We start from the raw sequence: 16,192 nt of genomic DNA, 5'->3' as shown, positions 1-16,192 counted from the left end.
AAATTTTCAGCGCATAGCCAAGCGTGAGACGGGCGGGCTTCGGCATTCGACTTTTTACGCTCGTGCCTCAACGCTCGTATAGGAAGTGTCGTAATTGCCGACTGTATGTTCTTGTTGAAGCCAGTATGCGCAAAATACATTGACCGGTCGAATTGCACCGCCAGCTTCTTCACAAGCATTGTTGCCAGAATCTTTACGCGAATCAGCAATCAGCTCACCTGTCGCTCGCATAGTGCCTATTCGTGGGTCTGCTGAAAGCGTTCTGCAGTCACCATGCAGCAATCTAGACTCCATTTACCCTATCATCACCAAACACGTCAGCTTCTGGTTAGGCATTGAACCTCGATAGACCTCTTCAGTTGACGCGAAGGATCTAGTAGTCGAAAACTATGCAGATCTGGTAGGGGTCAACAATCCTTGAGCAGAGTGGGGAATCGTGATAAGTCTACTAACTACTGTTGTATTATTTACTCAAGAATCCATTGCCTGCCACCCAACACCACGTTTGCAACTGACAGGAGAATTTCCATCAAAACATGTAGGACGCCTCGCTGCACGAACAGCACGGATCTAACTTTACATTCAGCACAATGACCGATGCCGCTGTCGCCGCCTATGAAGCCGTCTTGAGGCAAGATCGCCAAAGCCTGATTGAAGACGACGTTCGCAGGTTTGCGTGCGACCGCTGCAGGGGCCAGAAACTCCGTTGTGAGCGTCTCCGAGCCTCCCTTGAAGAGCCACTGAGGAGTGCACCCTGCCGCCGCTGTCTAAAAGCTCGGGCCGAATGTACTACAAGCACCCAGCCCCCGCGTATCGATCGGAGCCAGCACAGAACTCGCAGAGGGAGACCAGCCAGGGCTAGAGTCGGATCGCGGGCTGATACGGACGACGGCAGTCACGACGGCGACGAAAGCGATGATGACGCCGAGAACGAAGTTGAGATGCGGGACTACGAAGAGCCCAGACTGCTCACGCCCGCGAGGTCGAGTAACGGCTCTGCTCCGCATAAGCCGAGCACAGTCTCATCAGGTAATCCCGACACCACAGTTGTCTCTAGGACCTTCGTGCAGATGCCAATGGCATTGGGACCGCCTTCCAAAATCGGTTCTCCTGATGATACCACCATGGACACATCGCAGCCTCCAGGATTGGCGGGAGTGGACGCAGGGTATTTCGACCCTGTACACCTCTTGTTCGACCAGAACTATATGGATTCAGACTGGGCCGACATACTAGCACCAAACAATTCTGGCTTCAACTTTGATATCCAAAGGTCATCTGATCATGGTTCCAGTCTTGCTGGTAGGCCTGGTCAGCATGGACAAGCACACTCTCATGGTAACTCTGCCGCTCAGGATGTCTCGCATGATGAGACCTCAGTGACATTCCCCGAAGAGCCAACTAGCCCTCGGTCAGCACCAGCTGTACAGCGCCCTGGGATTGATCTGTCAACTAGATTGACAGAGCTCATATCATCCATATTCAACGATATCCTATCAGAGCCGGTCGAACGTCAGGGAACGGCTCGAAATAGCCGTGACAGCTGTCAAATCAGCAGGCTCATCGGAAAGCTCGAACAGTATACGACCCTCCTTTCTGAAGTCTCATCCTCGGCACGTCCGCGTCAAATAACAAACGCTACATCCCAAACGGGTCCATCTAGCTCAAGAAGACAACCTTGCGAGTTCGCTCAGTCGTCCTTGGGCTCGACATCGACAGGTTGCCCTGGTCTGCCGGCCCTCATGACTATGGTTGCCGCCTACAGCACGATCTTACAGGCTTACGAGCGCGTGTTTGACGGCATCAAGGAAGTGCTGGTTCAAAAGAGCCAGACCAAGTCATCTCTCACAGCGCTCCTTCCGCTCTTCCAGCTGGACAATCTCAAGTGCTCCGGCCACTTTGATTTGAGAGTACATATCTCGATGGAGGTTCTGCTCCACATGCTCAACCAGATAGAGGCACAGCTACACTTGATCATCACCACTTTGGAGACGTTTCCTGAAGCGACGAGGTCTAGTCTGGCTAATCTGGTGCGTAGCATGGCTTATAACGAAGGGGAACAAACGGTAAGCGTGAGTGCGTCGGTTCGTGAGAAGATGAACCACGTAAGGAAGTTATTCGTCGCCAAAAATGGAACTTTTTAGGCATGGGTCAGAGGATCATCTTCTCAAGAGACAGAGCGTGTTCCAATGTATCAAGAGTATGACATCGACAGAGACCGTATCCCCATTATCTTTCCAGTACCGTGGCCTGTTCGCTCGATTTTTCTCTGCAGGGCTCAACTTCAGCCCCAAATCATACTCGAGGGTTAGCGTCAGGTCCGGTGTCTTGCATGGCGAGAATCTCTGACCGACGACAAGACTTGCCAAAGTTGCAGATACAAGCCGTGTTCGAAGCTCAAACCATCTGTCGGATGCAGAACCTACCTAGGATGCGTGGAGGACTAGAACGCCATAGCCGAGACCCTAATCATGACCCCTCTTGGTCTGCCGACCTCCGAACCCGTCGGTCCGAACCCTTGTTCGGAGATCGTCAGCCTTCGGCGACCGTGCGTCAATTTGTGCTCGGAACGGAAACAAGGCAGTCGACAAGCTTTGATATCCTTGGACAGAGAGCTTATAGGGTGAGTCGCTTGAACCTGCCACTTCGGAGCCAGATCTCTGACCCAATTCCACAAAATGAGAGACATCACGATCATGCAATTTGATTGAGGAGACATTGGCTCACGACTATTGCTGGCAGAAGAATTGAATACATTTGCCGGGCGAATCAGAGCTTCCAGCGGCCGTGGTTCTTTTACCTTATATACTGTAGAGACCTGTAAGCTGCAATAAGCTGCTTGACTCTGGCATAGGTCCGTGAGTCGTGATGCCCGACGGTTGTCCAGGTCAGAGGATTTGATCCAATCAGCCGTGCATATGTGTCCAAACGATATACGCTAATGTCGAGTATCCACTTTAGTTTTGCTTTAACAACAGGGTGTCAGTGCGCAGCGCATGCTGCACTACGCTTTTGTGATAGTGGCGGTGAAGTGTGGAACTCGAAGTGGACACAGCGCCCATGCTCCGACACAAGGACAGCTGACGGAAGGACCCCAGACTTTCTTGTGGACCCAGACAGGAGCCTTCAATTTGTAGGCAGGCAGGTAGATATTTACGACACGCACTCTTTGCCAGCCTCCCTTCAGTCTGCATCAAACTTCTTCGACGAGCCAATCACCAACGATGGTTGTTATCAAGAAGATTGCCATCGTCGGCGTGAGTGTTGCGTTGTGATATTTGCACACATAGAACCATACTGACAACCTCACCGGCTTCGGGAAACTTTGGAAGACCAATCACAACAGCGCTCGTCCAAGCGGGTTTCGACGTTACCATCATAACAAGACCGCAGTCGACAACTTCACATCCCACTGATATACGTGTCATCCGGACTGAATACACCGTAGCTGAGCTCACCGGCGCGTTTGTCGGGCATGACGCTGTCGTCTGTGTCGTAGGTCCTGGTGGTATCAAGCATCAAGTCGATCTCATCGACGCCGCTGAAGCTGCCGGCGTATATCGCTTCATCATCGACGACTTCGGCTGGGGACCTGAGTTCAATGGGTTTCCCGAGTTCAGGGAGATACATGCCCATCGCCGTGAAGGATGGTCTCATGCTCAAGCCAGAGCAGAGGTAAATTCTCAATTTACATGGTCCGGTCTCACGACTGGCAACCCCATTGACTGGGTAAGTCCTTGCCAAAGAGATTGGCTGCGACTGTTAGTTCACACAACACAATAGGCAATGAAGAGGTTCCCATTGATGGGCTTCAATATCCCGGCACGAACTGCTCTAATCTACGATGCCGGAACAGAAGAATTCACCGGTACTACACTTCAAGGTATCGGACAAGCGGTTGTTGGCGTGATGCATAATCCTGAGGCAACCGCGAACCGCTTCCTCAAAGTGCGATCCATCCGAACCAGTCAGAACAAGATTCTTGCAGCGTTTCAACGCAACACGGAACAGCAGTGGAACGTCCAAAGGGCGGAGAGCAAAGACTTGACCCTAAGCGGCAAGCAGAAGTTCCAGGCCGGGAGAGGAGGCTGGGTTTTGGAGCTCGTTGTGGCTCAGATGTTTGATGTTGGTCAGGCCCGCTGTATCGTTGCTCCATCGAGAGGAGAATCGGATTCCGAGTTGTTGGGTGTAAAAGAAGAATCGGAGGACGAGATTGTCCGTAGACTGATGGCTTGAATGTCTTTTGGGTGGACTGTTGTTCCAGACCAAGCAATCACAATGCGCGTCCATATCCGATACTCCCAGCTGCATATGAATAGCTTAACGAGGCCGCCACGATTACTCGTAAATATCATCTTCAGCGCTTACGCGAGGTGTTTTGTCGAGCAATATCTTTCGTACTAGTGAAGCACAATTCAAACTCGTAAATAGGAATTACGACTATGTTTCTGAGTGATAACAGGGTGACCCTGACCATAGCCAGACTCGATCCTTAGCGCATGTCAACTGTATGTCGGACGGCGCAAACGGTAGTGCGTGATTTAGTCCGGTGTTTGATGCGGGAAAAGTAGCAACAGCTTCGAAGAGGTGTATGATGGTTTGACAATTAATCGTGGCCCGCCAGCTCGCGATAGACCACGTCAGATTGATTCGCACGACGACAACATAGCGAGTGAGGTTTGGGAAGAGGCAACCGAGAATTGGCACCATAATTCAGCGTGAATGAGGTAACCTTACTGTCATAAGAACTACACTGAATCTGAGCTATCTGAGACTACAACAAGGCGTATCTAACTCCCATTGGCTTGAGTGGACCTCAGAGTGCTCTTCGCAACAGCCTGCTCGGAGAAGACGACGATGGAGGGAGCCTGAAGAATATCGAACACAGAACAATCTGCCCGAACCACCGCCGAAATCCAGTTGCGTAGTTCAACAGCCAGTAGGGAGTCAATTCCCAACCGCGACAGTGGCACTGAAGTGTCAATGTCCGATTCTGGTACTGCGAACATGGCAGCTAGTTTCGAAACCAGCGACTCTGTCAACGCAACAGCGGCGTCTTTCTCATTGAGACTGACATCGCCCAGTATATCTGTCAGCGTCATTTTCCCGTTAGAATCTTGTATGCCTGCTTCGGAAGGAGACGCCTCCAACGAAGCAAAACGTGGATCCCGGGTCCAGAACTGTGCGGTGGCCTGCATCTCTCGGGTCTGTACACCTTGCTGTCGCGTCCAGGTATGTGGAATACCAGTCACGATCTGCGTGTCATCTGTGCCGTGCTTGCCTTGGCATATCGATGCTTCGATCAATCTCAAGACTTCTGTTTGGTCGAGGGCTCGCAGACCAATTCTTTGCAAGCGGTCAGCAGTTCTTCTACCTTCCTCGCCAGCAAGAACCCCGACGTCCTTGACCATACCCAGATTGATTGAGACAGTAGGTTGGCCGGTAGCGGTTCGATGATGGGCCAACGCGTCTTGGAATGTTCCAGCGGCGGCATAGTTGGCCTGTGTAGCATTGCCTCCGAATGCACTGATCGAAGATAGGATTATGAAGAAGTCCAAATCGTCTGGTACACATCGATGCAAGTTCCAGGTACCCTGAACTTTGGGTCGTACTGCTGCTTCGTATTCGACGAGGGTCATGTTCTCGAACAAGACATCCTGAGAAGTTCATTAGGAAGGTTTCATGGTCAACAAAGAGGATTTACTTACTCTGAGTACCATTGCTGCTTGTACAATACCTCTGATTGGTGGATAGTCATCTTTGACTTGACCAAGCACGGCTGACAATTGATTCTCATCGGAGACGTCACATGCCAACGTGTGGACTTCCACCTGACGATCGTGTAGAGCTGCCAGCCAATCGCAAGTTGTTTGGTCGAGGCTGTCTGCACTTCTCGACAGCAAGATGAGATGCTTTGCTCCTCTGCTGACCATCCAGTCGGTGATCGAGCGCCCTATACCACCAAGTCCGCCAATAAGGAGATAGCTGTGCTCCGCTGACAATGTTGCTACTGCAGGTTGGGACATGAGCTGGTCTATGTTTAGTCTTAATCCTCACCCTGCGTAGCGGTACTTGAAACTTACCTGGACATGTTCATTTTCAGAAGGAACAAGCAAAATTTTACCCATGTGTCTGCCAGCTTGCATCATACGATACGCACTCTCAGCGTCAGAGATTGCGAACTTGCTAATAGGCGACACCGGTCTGATAGCGTGTGTTTGTAACAAAATGTTTATGTGTGTGAATATGTCCGCGACAACATCACCACGTAGCTCACCAAGCGTGATTAGATCGAGTGCCGCGAAGGATGCGGAGCGGACAAAGGGAGCCATGCGAAGACTCTTGTTTAGCTCTAAATCGCGCTTGCCAATCTCGATGAAACGTCCAAAGGCAGCGATACAATCCCAGGATGCGGCAAGGAGGGGCCCTGCCAAAGAGTTGAGGATTACATCAATACCCTTGCCTCCGGTAGCATCCATAACATCCTTAGCAAAGCTAGCGTTGCGACTGTTTAGAATGTGGTCCTCTGGGATCGAGTACGTAGCCATGAGACGTGCGCGTTTCTCTTCAGAGCCCACGGTGACGAAAATTTCGGCACCTACATTCTGCGCCAGCATGATGGCAGCCTGTCCGACGCCACCCATGCCAGAATGGATGAGTACGGTCTCCCCACGGCAAAGACGGGCCATATTGTGCAATGCGTGATAGGCTGTGATGAACACAAGCGGAATGGACGCAGCAGTCTCTAGATCCACACCTGGAGGAATCTTGGCCACGCTTGTGTGATGAACGCGGATCGTGTTTCCGAAGTAGCCACGCAGGAACGCATACACCTTATCACCGATCTGGAAGCCTCGTGAAGCTGCTTCTGACCCAACGGCAGTGATATAGCCACTGCATTCAAAGCCCATGCGTGTCTCGTCAAGTTGACCCATAGCAACCATGACATCACGGAAGTTAAGGCCAAATGCGGCAGGTCTGATTTGAACGGCGTCCGGAGGGAAGGAGCCTGAGATCGAATCGTCGTCGATGAAGACCAGACTGTCCAGTAAACCAGGTCTCTCCACGCCTAGACGTATGGGATTCTTTGTTTCCAAGAATGGCACGCTCTTCGGAAGGCCCTCCAGCATGCTTTGATTCATGACTGTGTCCACTTCGACTCTTTGTACACACACAAGGCCCTCTCGTACCGCATACTCAACATCCATGGGTGTTTCGTCAGAAGAATCTCGTGTGAGAGTAGTTTGGAGAACCTTTGCTACACAGAGTGCATCGGATAGTGAGTATGTAGTCGTCTCACTGTCCAGATCCAGCGAGATGTAGCGGTTGAAAGGTTGCTCACAGCGTAGCGTGCGCAGTAGTCCAAGGTGCATCGCAGCGAATGGGTTAGTGCAGCCTACCGTTGCACCCTGCGAGATCCAGAACAAGCTGCTCGCACCGATGAGCAGAGTCTTGATGGATTCAAACTGGTCACTCGTAGGGTTCATCAGTAGTGGACGGTCCAGATTTTCAAGGAGGATAACATCCTTGCCCAGCAATCCACTGATCTCGTCCATCTTCTGACAGATCACAGACACCTCCACCCTTTGACGGCTGGATAGCTCTTTTTGGAGCGTGTCAAGCCAGTGTAACGAAGGTGCCACATCCGTGTAGACCAGAAAAATCTCGATAGGCTTCGAGATCATCAGTGGATTGTCCGGAGATGCAAAGACAATAGTATGGCCATCAGCGCGTCCCAGATCTAAGATCTGACAGCTGGCCTCCAGATCTGCTAACATGTTATCTCTAGTCATCAAGATTCCTCCACCAGGCTTGAGCATGGCTTTCGCACAGGCTAAATCGGCATTGGACAGCCCATTCGGTATCATAATCAGATCATAAGCTGCACGCGTCTGCAGGCAAGTGTCCCAGGTAATAGTCTCGAATTCCCTGACTCCAGATGCTGCGAATATCTCCCCAGCTTCTGGCTCGACTAAGGAGGATTCCGTGTAAGTGAGCTGCCACGTGATTTGGTTTTGGTCGAGATCGCTTGATGCGAACATATTCAAGAGGTCGTTCCCAAGCAGATGATTGCCGGCATCAATGCTGAGAACTCGTAGACGCGGTGTCTTGTGGAGTAAAAGAGAAGCCAATGTTCTCAACGACTTTGATGTCTCAAGCCCCCCTCGCATGAGGTATACTAGATAGACGAACTGCTCTGCATCCAAAAGCCTCACATCAGGCTTCCAAGTGCCTTTGAAACAGAGTTTCGTCTCATCTGCCTGTGTGATCGCTCTGGAGATGGACCCAAGCGCCTGACAATACAAGCCTTTGACTTCGAGTAGGCATGGGTATGGCGGACTGGTTCCTTGGGGGACAACTGTAGCATCTGACTCAAAACCTTGTGCTGAGGACTTGATGACCACAGAGCTGACGGAGAGTCTCGTTTCTGGGACTGCGCTCATACCACTAGTGATTCTCAAGGATTTGATGGATCTAGGAAGCATGGAGTCTTTCCAATCCCCAAGTAAGGCGGTGAATACAGCTTGGAAGACCGAATCTAGAGTGGTTGGGTGAAGGACATGTTTTTGTTGGAACCTTAGAGGCATTGTTTCCGAAGTCTTTGCAATGTCAAAGTCGCATATCGAAACACCGTCCCCGACGCGAATTGCGGAGATATTCTGGAAAATCGGACCGTGATCGAGCCCAGTCCGCTGCAGTGAAGCGTATAACTCCTTAGGTTCCACAGTCCGGATTGTCGGGTTATCCGGACGTGCAGCGGCGGTATTTGTTGATGGACCAGTAGGATTGACAATGATGTCACCCTCGCAATGAAGTGTCCAGGTGCTGCTGTCATCGATAGACATGATCCGGAAGTGTTCCCAGCCGGGTTCGAGAGAATCTTCGGTACATGGATTGAGACATAGCTGAACCTCGACTCCAGTACTGCTATCGGGTACCACAAGAGCGCTTTTGAACTCGATGCGATGTAGCTCATAGCTGCTGACCGCCGTAAACCCGTGGGACTGACGGCAGGCCTCGATAGCCATGCTCACATAGCCGGCACCAGGATAGATGATATTGGACTGAAACTTATGCTCACGAACCCAAGGAATCTCAGATGGCCGGATGATATGTCTCCAGTGTTTTGAGAAAGGGTTTGAGTCGAGAGTTGGAGTGCCAAGTAGATCGTGGACTGGTAGCTCTCTACCTCGGAGTGTTTTACTCATACGCGATTCGGCCCAGTGCGAGATATGATGGTTCCAAGGATATGTGTCGAGATCGGTCAAGACTTGCAACCCATTTGAGCCGTGAGGGAAATTGATACTTCCGAGACGCACAGGTGCGCCGCTTCCGATCAAGGTGCAGGCCATCTCCTGCATCGTTGAAACAGCATCTTGACCTCGTCGCAGGCAAGGGAGATACGTTATGGATGCCTTCTGGAGCTTTTCCATACTCAAGATTTGCCTGATAGGTCCTTGGAGAGCAGCGGCTGGGCCAATCTCCAGCAAGATGTCGATCGTCGGCGCACCAGAGGCGTCCTGACACATATTGCTCAGGCAGTCCAAGAACTCGACGGGCTGCACCATATTTCTAACCCAGTGTTCAGGGCTACTGATGGTGTCTTTTGATTCAATACGATCGCCCGTAACGGGAGACGAGTAGATGATAGAGGAATCGAATTCGCGGCCTGTGCGAAGCTCCTGACTCAAAGCGACACGATACGCATCGGCGATACCGAACATGTGGTGCGAGTGATATGCGGCATCTACGCGGAGACGTCGGCAAAAGACTTTGTCCCGGATCAGTGCTTGTTCGAGTTCTTCAATGGCTGCCAAGTCGCCAGATATAGTCACACTTGAGGGACTGTTGACACACGCAACGACTACTTCACCTGTTTTAAGTGTTCCGATGTATGGGATACATTCATCCCGAGAGAGACCTACGGCAAGCATGCCGCCCTTACGGTCGACAATTCTTTGGAAGTCAGTGGTGAGAGAACCGCGAGTATAGACGATGGCAAGCGCCGATCTCATGTCTATTGCGCCAACGGCAAAAGCAGCCGCAACTTCACCACTGGAGTGACCTGTGACTCCGCTGGGCTTGATACCCCAAGAGCGCAGCAGACAAACAAGAGCGAGCTGGAGTGCTACACTTGCGGGAAGACTGATGATGACTTCGTTGATTCGAGTCTTATGCTCGTCTTGGAGAAGTTCGCCTGTAGGTGATCGTCAGCAAAATCGCACAACGCACGAAGAGACCTATATTATATACCTATCAGAGACCAAGAAGCCCCAAGCTGGCAGAGAATATTGTCAGCCTCTTGCAGAGCATCTCGGAAGACTGGATACGTCTGGATTAGTTCCCGGCCCATGGCAAACCACTGTGCGCCCTGTCCTGAGAACACGAATCCAATCCGAGGAGCTCGAGAGGCGCGTTGAGCCTTACAGCCCTGCGCTTCGATGATGTCCTCGAGAGCAGAAACAGTTAGTGCGTATGTCCATGGAAAATGCGATCTCTTTTGGCCATAAGTGTATAGCAATCGGTCGAGCAGACTGATTTTGTTAACAGAAGATTTGAGATGCTCACTTGCGTAGCGTTGGATGTTTTCAAACTGTGCTTTCGTACTTCCTTCATCTTTAGAACTGATCCGCAAAATACGAGTAGCCTTACGGAGGGATTTGCTCGCTCCAGAGCTTCGAGATCTGGGATTGAGAGCCTGGGCTTTGAAGTGGGATAATAAGTATTCAGGATGCTCCAGGATGACGTGGGCATTAGAGCCTCCATATCCGAAGTTGTTCACCGATGCCCGTAGTTTGGCCGACTTGGGCCAGTTTTCTACAGATGTTGGGATCTAGTACGACAGGTCAACAACATATCTTACCTTATATCGCGGTCCAAAACTTACTTTGATGCCAAGTTCCTGGAAAGGGATTTTGGAGTTAGGCTGATCAAAGTTCAGATTTGGAGGGATAGAGCCCTTCTCAATAGCCATCACGGCTTTGATTATGCCGGCTAGGCCACTGGTTGCTTCAGTGTGTCCGATATTTGTCTTGACGGATCCTACGAGCAGAGGATCATCGTGGTGCCTGCCCGCTCCCAATACATGGCCGATAGCATTCGCCTCGTTGGTGTCGCCTGCTTGTGTGCCGGTACCATGAGCCTCTACGTAACCCGTGTCGCGAGGATCCAGACCGGCGCGTGCGTAACATTCGCGCATGAGTTGTTCCTGGGCTTCACGATTGGGTGAGGTCAGAGTGGGCGTCTTACCATCCTGATTTGCACCAGTCTCACGGATCACGGCTCTGATAGGGTCACCATCTCTCACTGCGAGATCTAGAGGTTTGAGGACCAGTGTTGCTATTCCTTCACCACGACCATATCCGGACGCTCTGGAGTCAAACGCGAAGCATTTGCCTTCGGCTGATAGAAGTCTTGTTTGTGCATGTCAGTAAGCACAAGAACTTATGATGAATTCGAGGAGTCTGAGCTGCTTGACTCACCCTAGTATAGTGCCAGAGATAAACATGTCTGGATTGACAAGCAGATTAGATCCACCAACAATGGCCATATCAGCCTCTCCGGATCTGAGACTCTGGCAAGCGAGATGTAAGAGAGTCAGCGTTGTCGAGCAACCTGTGTCGACTGCAATACTTGGGCCCCGCAGATCGAAGAAGTGAGACACCCGATTGGATATCATCGCCATTCCATTACCCGTCAGGAAGGATCTAGCAAGAGTCGAGGGATCGCGCATATGGTTGTCGTGAAAGTCACGGAAGCAGGTTCCTGCACACACGGCGGTCTTGGATCCTGCTACGTCTTCCATGGTCAGACCAGCGCTCTCGAGCGCCTCATATGTACATTCCAATTGCATACGGACTTCGGGATCCATTGTCTGGCCATTGGAGATTAGTAGCACTCCCGAAGATTTTCATGTCTTGACTCACAGTTGCAGTTTCCGATGTGAAGTTGAAAAATGCAGCGTCGAACGTGCTCAAATCTTGCGACAGAAAATATCCGCCTTTCACATAAGACTGGCAGATTCCCATCAGCATCATCCCTGATTACTAGTGCGAAAACTTACCGTCCCGATGTGCTCTTTGTCTGGATGATACCAGGCGTCGCGATTGAATCGGCTCTCAGGTATCTCGGACCAGGCACTCTTTCCAGCTACGCACAAGTCCCACAGCTTGTCAGGATCTGTGGCACCACCTGGTAGTCTGCAACTCATCCCGATAATTGCAATAGGCATCGTCTTTGGTGCTTCATCATTCGAGTTGATGACCCCATCGGTGATCTCAGGATTAGTGTTAGCCGGAGCATCGATTTCTCCCTGTCTGTTTCTCGAAATCATCAAGGGCATGTTTGGGTTGATGGGCGGAAGAATCTTTGGCTGCTGGCAGGAGACAGTCTTGCAGACGATTTGTATAAGCTTAGATCATTGAAGCCAAGGCTACTGGATTGTATTCAACGTCTGCTTCCGAAGATGAGAGTAAGTGTCCGATACAGGTTAGCACCAGTTGTCCGACTGCGAGCAGTACCCTCCGACATGGTCGGCGGTCCGAGCAACATGTTCGGTAATCCCGAGGACGAATAGGCACCCATTACCAAGCCCCACCGAAGGTAACGTGATCAGGCACAGAATGAACTGAGATTGAGTCTTTCGTCTACCTATGCAGAGCTATTCAGATACGTTCTGTGATATTCAATACTCTGGAGGGTGAACTGCTAGATTCCAGTCAGAGGTCGACATCTCCTCACCCCGCTGAGCGCTCAGAATCGTATCAAACAGAATCTTGAAACATTTTCCAGTGCCCTCCGAATCATATGTGAACACCTCTGAGGTTGACTTGCGTACGATGGACCTGATGGGCACCACTATGGCCGCAGTGCCAACAGCAAGTACCTCGTCAAAGTCGCGCAGCTCGGTATATTTGACCTTCAAGTAACGGTAAGCGGAGGTTCGAGACCACTCAGCTACAAATTGAATGACTTACGGGTCGTGTCTCAACATTCCAACCCAGTGCGTTCGCAAGTTGAACACAGGTATCACTTGTGACACTTTTAATGACACTTGAACTGTCCGGAATGACCAGTCTATAGCCGTCGCCACTTTTTTTGACTCCAATGAAGCCTGCCGCGGAAAACTCCTCAATTTCTGTTTGTGTGCGACTGTCAAGATGCAGGGTCAAACCGAATCCTTCCTGCTTGGCTTGTCTCTGCCATCTCATGACAGGAGCATAATTGCCTCCAATCTTTGCGGAACCGGTACCGCGAGGAGCAGCACGGTCAAATTTCTCAATGATCAGAACGTCGACAGGGGACGCATGGCCGAGCAAAGCTGCAGTTGGCTGCACAAAGACGCAGAACTTGAATTCGGTCGGGGGAATTATGTTCAGCTGCGCGCCTGTGCCCAATGCCAGAGGTCTGATGTAAAGCGCAGCAGGAGCTTCAAACGGGGGAACAAACTCCGCGTTCTGTGCGACAGCAAGCGATACGCACTGGATAAACAACTCCTTGGGTACTGAGGGTATGGAGACGTACTCGCACGAATGCTGCATGCGAGCCGCGTGCTGATCGGGCCGGAAGAGGAGGATTTGACCGGCTGAACCTCGGACAGCTGTCGGAAAAGGTTATCGAGGATCCCACAAGCTGAGCAGTGTACACAAACCTTTCATGCCTTCATATGCCTGCATGCCTGTATACCGGCATCAGTAAGGAATTTCTGCTTCTCAAATCATCACAGTCACCGTAATTGAGGGCGGACGACAAGCCGCTGATCTCGAGCTTCGAGCTTCTGACAAATACTGGTTCGCTCCAACCCGTGGGTGCCGTCCACATGCATTCCACATGACCATTGACTATACTGCATCTCAGCTTTGATCACAAGTCAGTCTAGGGGCGAGTCATACCTTCTCGACTGATTCCAACACCCAGATTGGCCCAGTCTGTATGCTAGGGTCAGTTGTCCGGCAAGTGGACAAAGTCTGATCTTCGGTACCTAGGGTCTTCGACGGCCCTACCGCAGGCCTGACCTTCGAATTGGCAGAGTCTGCTCTCGAGTCCATTGTTGTAATTGATGTCGTCTGTGTATCCGATGCGTGAAGAGATTAGTCCATACGATTGTGTCAATTTAAGCCGAGCTGATTTTGCGAGTGTCGGAAGTCCGAATCCGATGCAAATCCTTCAGACTTTGTTTATGTACGTACTTGTTATGCTCTGGAGGCTTCACGATCATCTGCACCATGACCATTCAAAGCTTGCCTGAGGCGCTGGCCGTGCCAATCACTGTGGTGGTTGGTATCGTGATCGCAGCCTTTAGTTATGTAGGTGACAACTCTGTACGAAGCCAAGTCTAGTCAACTAACACATTTATACAGCTTGCAGTTTTCTGTGTCCATAGGATATACATCCATCCTCTAGCCAAATACCCTGGGCCATTCTTGGCGAAGGTCACAAATCTCTATTCGGCATACCATGCCTGGCGCGGAGACATACACATTGACATGTGGCGATGCCACCAGAAATATGGTTGGTGGCACGAATTCCGGTAATAGATTCTCGACTGACCATCTACTAGGAGACTATGTGCGCTATGCGCCTAATCGGGTCATGTTTTATAGTGCAGATAGCGCTAGAGGTTTGTCATTGTCCTCGGATGTTCTTCGGGCGCTTCTAAACCCTTGACAGACATCTACGGAAATAAGCAAACAAACATCTTCAAGTCTAAGGTGTACGACACTCTAAGACATCGGGCCGGTAATACTTTGACGCTCAGGAACAAACAGGAGCATGCGCGCCGACGCAGAATCATGAGCTCGGGATTTTCTGATGCATCATTGCGATCACTCGAGCCTAAGATTCTGGCTCAAGTGGGCAAGCTCATCCAGGGCCTGACGGGAGACTCTCAGGATTCTTCGCCGCAAAGTTCAGTTAATGGTACTACAATCAGGAATATGGCTTTCTGGTGTATGTATGCCACTCCAGGTGTACTTCTGAGGAAACAGCTGACCGAATCCAGGTGACCATCACGCATTCGATCTGATGTCGAGCCTCATCTTCAGTACATGTTTCGACACGCTTGCTCAGCCAGACTTCCGCTACGTCCCTAGGTCCATCGAAAGCTCCAACGAACGCATGAGCGTGATCTTGCAAGCTCCAGAACTCATGCTCCGAAGATTGGACAAGAAGTTGTTTCCACGTTCGATTCAGGATCGGAATAAATTTCTCCAATTTCTAGGACACGTCATTGGTTCGAGAACCAAAACTACTGGCAAACAGTCAGGTCAAGACATATTCTCCTTTTTCGAAGACGCAAGAGATCCAGAGACTGGAGAAGGCTTCAAGACTGGAGAGCTATTGGCCGAGTCTGCTACGCTGATTGTAGCCGGCTCAGACACAACTTCGGTAACTTTGTCTGGTGTATTTCACTATCTTGGTCAGCATAAATCGGCATATGACCTTGCAGCAGCAGAGGTGCGAAACGCTTTCGAGTCCCGACAGGCAATTTCCATCGGTTCGAAGCTTGCTTCCTGCGTTTATCTCCGTGCATGCGTAGAGGAGACCCTTCGCATGTCTCCTCCTACCGGAAGCGCGCTTTGGCGAGAGGTGGGTGAGGGGGGCGCTTATATCTCCGATCAGTTCATACCTCAGGGATGTGACGTCGGTGTCGGCATATATGCCATCCATCACAATCCTGCTTACCACATCGAACCCTTCGAATTTCGACCTGAGCGCTTCCTCGGAGTTGAAGAGTACAGTATGTCTCGTCAAGCATTCATGCCTTTCTCTTTTGGTTCCCGAGGCTGCATCGGAAAGGGCTTGGCCATGACCGAGATTATGCTTACGATGGCCTCTGTCCTATGGACTTGTGATTTCAAAGAAAGCAAGGACGAAGTACTGCAAGGGGAATACGCTCTCAAGGACCACATCGTTGGAGCAAGAAAGGGGCCCAAGCTCGAGTTCTGTCGGAGAGAGTTGTGAAGGGAGCCCACCAAAGCGAGATAAATAGACGCAGTATAGTCTCATGTACCTTGTCCCTAAACTTAGGTCCCAGAACAGTTGATGTAAATAGGCTGTGACAATCTGAAGTGACGTGCGGCGTACTGACAGATCTTCTTTGGAGATAAAGCATGGGTCCGATCGGCTAGAATACAAAACATTCTTCTTGATTAATCATAGTAGATTGGAAACTTCTATCTATCCCTCGTAT

At 50.8% G+C, this 16,192-nt stretch overlaps 5 protein-coding genes across 5 annotated transcripts; 3 read left to right on the top strand and 2 right to left on the bottom strand.

The window, feature by feature from the left end:
• The first annotated feature begins 347 nt into the window (after positions 1-347).
• Positions 348-2,238, top strand: AUEXF2481DRAFT_579126 (uncharacterized protein). Its single transcript, XM_013483259.1, has 2 exons — positions 348-400; positions 477-2,238. The coding sequence occupies exon 2, from the start codon at positions 591-593 to the stop codon at positions 2,142-2,144; it is 1,554 nt and encodes a 517-aa protein (XP_013338713.1). The 5' UTR covers positions 348-400; positions 477-590; the 3' UTR covers positions 2,145-2,238.
• Positions 2,239-3,109: 871 nt separating this feature from the next.
• AUEXF2481DRAFT_45306 (uncharacterized protein) lies at positions 3,110-4,463 on the top strand. Its single transcript, XM_013483250.1, has 3 exons — positions 3,110-3,257; positions 3,313-3,729; positions 3,784-4,463. Exons 1-3 carry the CDS (start codon positions 3,225-3,227, stop codon positions 4,234-4,236), a joined length of 903 nt encoding a protein of 300 aa, XP_013338704.1. The 5' UTR covers positions 3,110-3,224; the 3' UTR covers positions 4,237-4,463.
• A 327-nt stretch (positions 4,464-4,790) lies between these two features.
• Positions 4,791-12,232, bottom strand: AUEXF2481DRAFT_71742 (uncharacterized protein; the record flags this gene model as incomplete). Its single annotated transcript, XM_013483254.1, has 8 exons — positions 4,791-5,657; positions 5,709-6,029; positions 6,084-10,198; positions 10,255-10,834; positions 10,889-11,414; positions 11,484-11,875; positions 11,928-12,014; positions 12,065-12,232. 8 exons carry the CDS (start codon positions 12,230-12,232, stop codon positions 4,791-4,793), a joined length of 7,056 nt encoding a protein of 2,351 aa, XP_013338708.1.
• A 143-nt stretch (positions 12,233-12,375) lies between these two features.
• On the bottom strand, positions 12,376-14,068 carry AUEXF2481DRAFT_45303 (uncharacterized protein). The gene is made up of 6 exons (XM_013483249.1): positions 13,982-14,068; positions 13,893-13,928; positions 13,731-13,841; positions 13,652-13,678; positions 12,978-13,600; positions 12,376-12,919 (listed from the first exon to the last, which is right to left on the bottom strand). The coding sequence occupies exons 1-6, from the start codon at positions 14,046-14,048 to the stop codon at positions 12,686-12,688; spliced, it is 1,098 nt and encodes a 365-aa protein (XP_013338703.1). The 5' UTR covers positions 14,049-14,068; the 3' UTR covers positions 12,376-12,685.
• Positions 13,906-16,130, top strand: AUEXF2481DRAFT_45301 (uncharacterized protein). Its single transcript, XM_013483248.1, has 5 exons — positions 13,906-14,306; positions 14,361-14,511; positions 14,561-14,620; positions 14,671-14,949; positions 15,002-16,130. Exons 1-5 carry the CDS (start codon positions 14,226-14,228, stop codon positions 15,961-15,963), a joined length of 1,533 nt encoding a protein of 510 aa, XP_013338702.1. The 5' UTR covers positions 13,906-14,225; the 3' UTR covers positions 15,964-16,130.
• Positions 16,131-16,192: the final 62 nt, after the last annotated feature.

Source organism: Aureobasidium subglaciale (genome assembly GCF_000721755.1).
Source record: "Aureobasidium subglaciale EXF-2481 unplaced genomic scaffold scaffold_48, whole genome shotgun sequence".
NCBI classification, from domain to species: Eukaryota; Fungi; Ascomycota; class Dothideomycetes; order Dothideales; family Saccotheciaceae; genus Aureobasidium; species Aureobasidium subglaciale.
The sequence above is the reverse complement of the archived record's forward strand: the minus strand, read 5'-3'. Positions and strand labels throughout refer to the sequence as shown.

Bases quoted from the DNA above. Each gene is read 5' to 3' on its own strand.
- AUEXF2481DRAFT_579126 (XM_013483259.1), top strand. From the start codon at position 591: ATGACCGATGCCGCTGTCGCCGCCTATGAAGCCGTCTTGAGGCAAGAT.
- AUEXF2481DRAFT_45306 (XM_013483250.1), top strand. From the start codon at position 3,225: ATGGTTGTTATCAAGAAGATTGCCATCGTCGGC. The intron at 3,258-3,312 runs GTGAGTGTTGCG...ACAACCTCACCG, and splicing joins AGAAGATTGCCATCGTCGGC to GCTTCGGGAAACTTTGGAAG. The intron at 3,730-3,783 runs GTAAGTCCTTGC...ACAACACAATAG, and splicing joins CTGGCAACCCCATTGACTGG to GCAATGAAGAGGTTCCCATT.
- AUEXF2481DRAFT_45303 (XM_013483249.1), bottom strand. From the start codon at position 14,048: ATGGACTCGAGAGCAGACTCTGCCAATTCGAAGGTCAGGCCTGCGGTA. The intron at 13,679-13,730 runs GTGACTGTGATG...GCCGGTATACAG, and splicing joins GTCGTCCGCCCTCAATTACG to GCATGCAGGCATATGAAGGC. The intron at 13,601-13,651 runs GTTTGTGTACAC...CTTTTCCGACAG, and splicing joins GGCATATGAAGGCATGAAAG to CTGTCCGAGGTTCAGCCGGT.
- AUEXF2481DRAFT_45301 (XM_013483248.1), top strand. From the start codon at position 14,226: ATGACCATTCAAAGCTTGCCTGAGGCGCTGGCCGTGCCAATCACTGTG. The intron at 14,307-14,360 runs GTAGGTGACAAC...ACATTTATACAG, and splicing joins TGATCGCAGCCTTTAGTTAT to CTTGCAGTTTTCTGTGTCCA. The intron at 14,621-14,670 runs GTTTGTCATTGT...AACCCTTGACAG, and splicing joins TAGTGCAGATAGCGCTAGAG to ACATCTACGGAAATAAGCAA.